This window comes from Centruroides sculpturatus, unplaced genomic scaffold, assembly GCF_000671375.1.
Source record: "Centruroides sculpturatus isolate CEXI.00-Female unplaced genomic scaffold, Cexi_2.0 scaffold619, whole genome shotgun sequence".
NCBI lineage: Eukaryota > Metazoa > Arthropoda > Arachnida > Scorpiones > Buthidae > Centruroides > Centruroides sculpturatus.
The window spans coordinates 123,829-131,062 of record NW_019384948.1 but is presented as its reverse complement, the minus strand read 5'-3'; the positions used below and the strand labels follow the sequence as shown (position 1 = coordinate 131,062).

Sequence of the window (7,234 nt, the reverse complement as noted above, 5' to 3'; positions counted from 1 at the left end):
AAGTGCCAGCCTTTTCTTTTAGGTTCTGACACTTTTTACATTAAAACCATGATGTATTCCANAATATATATATATATCCTATAAGCTATATTTTTAGCATAAAGAATTTAAAGGAAACTAAAAGGAGTACATTTCTGTCTAGAGTATTTTTTTAGTATTCTGTTAGATAATTATAAAATAATAAACTTAATTTGATCTATAACTTCGAAACAGAGGTATTATTACATAATTTTAATTTCAAATTTATTAAAGACCGGAATGGTACCCGTACATCCGAAGTATCTGACAGTGCAGCAACTCTTTAAAGAGAATCAATCAGGTCATGTGGCTGCGTGCGTGCAAACCACGTGTCAACCCCGCCGGCACCCAGAAACCCGGGACGAGATTACCGTATATAAATCTTTTATAAAAATACAAGATTTATAAATAATTTTTTATCATTTTATAATTACAATATTTGGAGATGTAATGCATGCTTAATTTTTATCTATATTACTTAAAATTTGAAGAATGTCTCCGGGTCGCGATCATATAAATGACGTCACTAGACAGCCTGGTGACATCACACTCGGCTCTACTACTGCTTTAAGAAGATGGCGACGGGTCTGGGAGGTGTGAATGGGTGTCCCGAATCAGAGATCGGAGATTCTAGGAAGCGGCCGTTGGATACCGAATTAGATATAGGGACAACTAAAAGATCCCATCATGGTGGAGGTACTGTATGATATTTAACCATCTCCGGTCTCGTAATCCGGAGTAAACAGATGGGATATAGGTGTGACGTGGGTTACCATATGACATTGCCTCTTTCGATCCAATGGACTGCTCTGGACTGGACGATGAAAGTCCAGGAATGATCCTGGATTTCTGTCGACCGAATGCAAGCAATGCTTCTAAGCCACTCCTATAATGCGTCTTTAGATTCCTACTTCTTACGAAGTGTTGAGGTCCTTGCCCGAAAGTCGTTTCGCAATCCTTTTTTTTTTTTCTTCTTCCCTTTAAATCGTTTGCCTTGATTTTGTCCGCTTTGCTGAACTGAATATTGTCTCTTTTCCAAGGAATTGGAATGTGAACTTTTATTTCCTTTTAATGATTTTATTTATTCATATAATCTATTTCGTTTTCTACTCACTTGTGTTCATATTCAGCCAAAATTGAATCCAATCATATAAGGGAATTGTTCTGATTTCCTTATATGATTTACATTTTATCTTCAGACAAATAATTCTTAATTAAAAAAAATTTATAGACAAAAATTATATTCAACTTTTTTTTTTATTACTTATCTAATTTTTATATATTATATTGTTGCTTTAATCAAATTTCAAACATATCTATATATATAACACATTTTTATATATAATACAAAAGAATTTACTAAATTTAGACCTTAAATTTATCTTTTACAATTTTTTGAGTTTATTCTCATAAAGCAGAATTCAGAATTGGGTTGCTCTTGTGGATGTATAATAATGTAGTAGTATTATGTATATAAAATAATGAAGTCTTCTAAATTTTATTGTATAATAATAAAACCATCACTTTTTTTTAAATAGTGGCACATTTCAATGTAAATTTGATGATTGCATTATATTTTAATACTATTAAAGTACAAATATGGCAGATAATCATTTCTTGATAATTTTAAGCTTTTTTTTTTCTAAATAAATTTTTTTTTCAACTAAAATTCATGGTTAACTTTAACTATAATATTAAAATTGCTAGGATTTTCTTGTCTATTTGTAATAATTTTTAAAAATAAATTGTAAAGGAATTGCAAATATTAATGTTTAAATTTACATGAATTGGTTTTTAAATAATGTTATAATATTATTTAAAAATAGAATGGTTTGTAAATTTCAAAGGATTATTGTTTTTCATTTTAATTTATCATTTGAACATACTTGTACTGATCTTCAAACTTCAATTTAAATATATTTACCATAAATTAATAATTCAAAAATAATTATAGATTTTGAAGTAGCATTATCAAATTGAGTAAAAGTTGTGTTAATGTATTGTCATTGTTAATTGATATCAGGAACTATTAAAAAATATTTTGGATGATTTGTTAATTTATAAATTTTATTTTTTGTTCTAATGCAATTGAATATGATGGTTTAATGTTGAAATATTTTTAATTACAATGATTTTTTTTATTGAAATTTGGAAAATATTGATATTGGGATGGTAATGTCACAAATTGGAAAATGGAAGTGGATTATGTGATTCCATATATTTTTATTTCTCTATATTCATAAATACATAGATGAATAAGCTATTTGATCTTTTTAATATAAATATCAAGTGAATTATTATTATTCATTTTTAATAAACATTGATTGCATAAGTTTGAATGATCAATTTTTAGAAATCAATCACAATACCCTATGAACATTTTTATGAAGAAATTAACAAATATATCATGTAATTTACATAATAATTAATATAAATTTAACAAGAGAAATGATAATTATTCCTTTTATTAAGAAGAAATTAAAAAGGGTATAGATTGAAAATTTTTATGATTTTAAAACAAATACTATATTCTGATTGTATACATTTTATTACAAAATATGTAGATGTTATTTAACAGAAATGTTTTTAATAACAATAAACATCTTTTTTTAGTGTTAACATATCTATAATTGTGAAAACATGAAGATTAATAGAAAATGAAATTTAGCCATATTCATATAATCTATTCAACATCTTTTTGAATTCTCTTTAGGTTTTACATCATTGTATGTGCATTGTATTGGAAAACTGTTCTGTAATAGATAAGTAGATTTTATGAAATGAATTTTGCTAAATTTTATAGTTTAATTATATAACAAATATTCTGTATTTTCATATTGATAAGTTTGTATTATACAAAATATACATATTAGAATATAGTAATTGTTTGTTAGAGGTATTGAGTATTACTGCTTGTTTTTATATTAAAAATTTCATAATTCATACATTCATTTAAATCTTTCAATATTTATGAACGTTGATAGGGGTTGTATTCTATTAACAATAGAATATTCCTAACTAATTAACAAAACTCAACTTTGAAGCATTTGATTTATTAAAAGAAAGATATTTTCTCCTCTGTCTCATCTGTAGTAACTTGTGAAGTGTTAGATCAGACTGTTACAAATTACAACATTTTTCAGTCTTTTTATATTTTTCAAAATTTTGAAAACATTATCATTATATATCTAATATATAGTGGCTTTGATGCATAATATACCTGTATACTACACTTTGCATCAAAAAATCAAATTTTAGTAAAACAAACATAATCTCTCCATGCTCATTATTATAATCACATAAAGCAATAATTTGCTATTACAGCATATATTAAGCAAGCTTCATGATGTAAATCTTTTAACAATACAACAAAGATAAAGTAGTAATGAGAACTATTAAGAATTGCACAGAAGCAAGTAAATGCTTTTGTGCTATTTATTTATCATCTTTATATACAAACTAAGGATTTGGTAGATTTTTATCTTTTCCATTTAATAATTTTTACAATTCTATTAATTTTCTCTTTTTTTATTAATGGCCATTACTGAATTAAAACTTTTTTGAATTAGATTTTCATGTCTTATTTCTAGAGACATTTTAAGTGTCTCAGGTCCTAGGCATAAAGGTAAATTTGGGCATTTTTCTTGTATACTTAATAACTGTATATCACTAAATTTTAAATGAAGCAATTGCATTTAACATTAATTTTAGTTCATTAATTTTTTATTTTAATTTGCAAATTATACACTTACCCCATTCTAAACAGGTCCGAATGAGATCAGAAAATGCATTTTCAAATAGAATGGCAAACTCTTAAGAGCAAATTCTCTTATGGTTTCATCAAAAAAAACCTTTTTTGGTAATTTATATTTCCATAGACAATATTGCAAGTGAATTTAAGTGAGTCTATCTCATTGTGCTGAACTTTTAGTTTTGACTCTTTAAAACTAAAAGACCTTTCTCCACTAGCATTACTTAAAAGAAATGTAAGGTAATGTTTAGGATATGAACAAGTTTGGAAATATGGATTCTGATTCAGTCTGTGTTGAGCTTGTAATTTCAACTGGATTAGGAATTTTCTCCTCAAAACAAAGTTCACAAATTTCTAAAGTTCATCTTGAAAGCTCAGTTTAAAGTTTTTTTTTGTAAATTGTTTTACAAAATCTGACTACACAAATGGATAATTTTGAAGAATGTAATAGCACAAACATTAATTCTAGTTTTCTTGCTGGGCCTGCTGACAGATTGAGGTATTATTAATCCAAATGTAAAGAAAATATACAATAAGGCAGACATTTTAAATATCATTTGTAAAAATATTTAATGATTTTTTTTTATTTTTATAAAACAGTACTAGTCATATTTTTTGTTTTTTACATTTTCCTGAGTCTTAGGCACATGCTTAATTTGCCTAATGATTAAAATGGCACTGCTTATTTGTATTTAATTCACTTTACTGTGTTTTTGTTTTTGGTCTAATATGCAAGTCTTAGTGTTTTAAATTTCTTCAAACTTCATTGATAATTTTTTAGTTTTACTCATACTATGAATTATTTAGAAGTACTGTACTTCTAACATAAACTCATTTGTTTTGTTTATTCCATGCTATTGCTAAAGAGAGTATATTTTCCTCTTTCCATTTTTTTTCTTAGTACTAACTTTTGATTGTAGTAGAGAATTATTAAATTTTTTGATGTAATGTAATATCACTTTTGATATTCCAATTATTTGGATGTTTTGCAAGTTATATTTGAAAATAAAATATATGGATCATTGTTTAGAAAGAATATTTTATTTTACTTGATTGAAATATTTTATGTTAATTATTTTTATATTTTATATTTAGAGTAGTATTTTACATAAAATATTGTTTATAAAATTTAATGAAATAAATGGATGTCCACTGATGCTCAATCCCTCCCCTCTCCTCTTGTCTGACTTTGTCCAACTTATCATAACACCTTCCACCCTCCCAGTGTGGATGTCATTTTTTGGACAGCCTCAAATGTCTTTCAAGAATTTATATATCAGGTTAGATTAGAATACATGCAAATTTATTCTTTATTGCAGTGAAGTTTATTCAGTCTGGAGATTACTGTTCCCCAGCAAACAAAATCATTCAAAATTATTTTAACTATGTATTTTGTTTTTAAATATAAAATAACTAATCACTTTCAGTCCAATGAATAATAATATAATAAAAGACCTTAAATTATTAAGCTGTTTGGGAAAAATTTAAACAAAATTCAAGCTTCTTGATCTGGAAAAAAATTACATAAAGTTGACCAAGTGTTGTGAGAGACTTAGGCCAACTTTTTGCAAAATTTTTATATATATACTGTGTGTATTTAGCTCTTCTATTTATATCTGGTTTTAAGCAATAGCAATATAATAACTTGTATCTATATTTTCTACAAGATAAATAAAACTATTTTTTTAATAAAGATAGATAAAACATTTAACCCAGTCGTGAGCAGTCTATGGTCCATGAGATCCTAATATGCTGCCCTGAGGCTTTGGCAACATAATTTTGTATTTCTGCTTTTTGCCTTGTGCCATTATACAACTCTAATCAAACAGATTTTTGTGATAAAGAACATTCAAACTACAAAGATGAGAATAAACTATATAAAGTAAACTTTTAACTAATAGGGGATGAAGATTATCTGAGTTTTATGAAAACCTGAGTGAGTTCTTCAATGATGTGGAAAAAGAAGTTGGATATACAGTATAGTAATTTGTTATAATCAGCTCTATGCAGTTTTTCAGAGCTTTAGGTTAGATTATACTGTTGAATTTATTGTTGTAGGAAATGAATTCAAAAAAATTTCATGACAGTAGAATATACAGCAATGTACAGTTATTAGTAACTTACTGACTACAGAAATATAATGCATGGTATTAAAGACTTTCAGATGTTGAAAGCATTCATTAATTATAATTTTGTTATAGTAACATTAATTATATTATAATTTTTCTATTGTCAAGAAATTTTAAGTTACTGTAAAATATTTTTAAAAGAAAATGTGTCTGAGTTAGCAAAGGGTTTACTGTATTATCAGTTTGCATATCATTAGCATATAATAATTTAATACCTTGTATGCTGGAGGTTATGGATTATGGCAATACTCAGCAGGTCAAATCCTGTAACTGTATAAGAAAAAATGCATGTAGTTCACCAGAAGTCTAGGAAGGTCACATATAGTGTGCATTCAGAAAAGGTTGATTACTGATTTAAACTGTTTATACAATGAAGTTTCCATTTTATATTTAACACTCCACTTTGGTTCCATTTTATTCACATTCTCCCAAACAATACTATCTTTTGGGAGAAAGTGACTATCATTATCTAAAAGATCAAATCTGACCAAGTATGCATATACATTAGAAATACAGTATTTAAATAATATCAAAAAAAGGGCATTCTATTAATTACTGATACAGACTAATACCTATAGGAATAATAATTTATACCTAATTTGTGAAGAATGCTTTGTAATCTAATTCTCTTTATTTTTAAGTTTGGTTTGTTTGCTCTATTATGTATTTAAAATTGTAGTTACTGGTTTAAAGTTTTTTGCAATAATAATCTTGCATTGATGGTGATGATATGTTATAATATCTTGTATTATGTTCTTTAGTAAAGTTTGTGCAGTTTTTAAATATTTTATATTTCAAAGTAAAAGAATTTCATTTCATAAATTACGTTAAAATTGGCAAATATATTTTTATCTAAATTTATTTTTCATCAATATATAGCATAGCCTTATATAGTTTGTCTATGGAAAGAATTAACTTGGGTATTAAACAATGAGCATTAGCCATTGATGATGTGGTAAGTTACTTCCAGTTTCTGCCTCATTTGTTAAATACATCATCGTCATTATAAACAGTGTTATGAAATTTTCACATTCTTGTATTGGAATATGAAGAAGTTCCTTTAAAGTACAGTAGAGCCTCAAAAACGTGGCACTCGATAACCCGGCACTCCGGATAACTCGGCCACACCCTGGCAGGGCAAAAAAATCCTTAGTTAATTCATTTTCATTATAGACAGCTTTATAAAAGTATAAAAGCTCTCATAAAGTATTTTTCTGAGGTCTGTCTTATCAGGTAAATTACTGTACACAGTGTATTCATTAATTTTCATTTTCATGTAGTAAAGGCTCTATGCCTTCATAAAGGACGTACTTTTCCTTTGTTTAAGGGTATTTGG

At 26.5% G+C, this 7,234-nt stretch overlaps 1 protein-coding gene across 2 annotated transcripts in view; it reads left to right on the top strand.

Moving 5' to 3' along the window:
* Window positions 1-555: 555 nt before the first annotated feature.
* LOC111632232 (RNA-binding protein Nova-2-like) overlaps window positions 556-7,234 on the top strand; it is a 104,365-nt gene continuing 97,686 nt past the window's right edge. The window contains exon 1 of one of the 2 annotated variants that reach the window (XM_023376610.1): window positions 556-714. In XM_023376610.1, the coding sequence (XP_023232378.1) occupies window positions 594-714 (121 nt within the window). In that variant the 5' untranslated portion in view covers window positions 556-593. The remainder of the gene's footprint in view (window positions 715-7,234) is intronic. The other variant, XM_023376611.1, reaches the window with a different exon arrangement.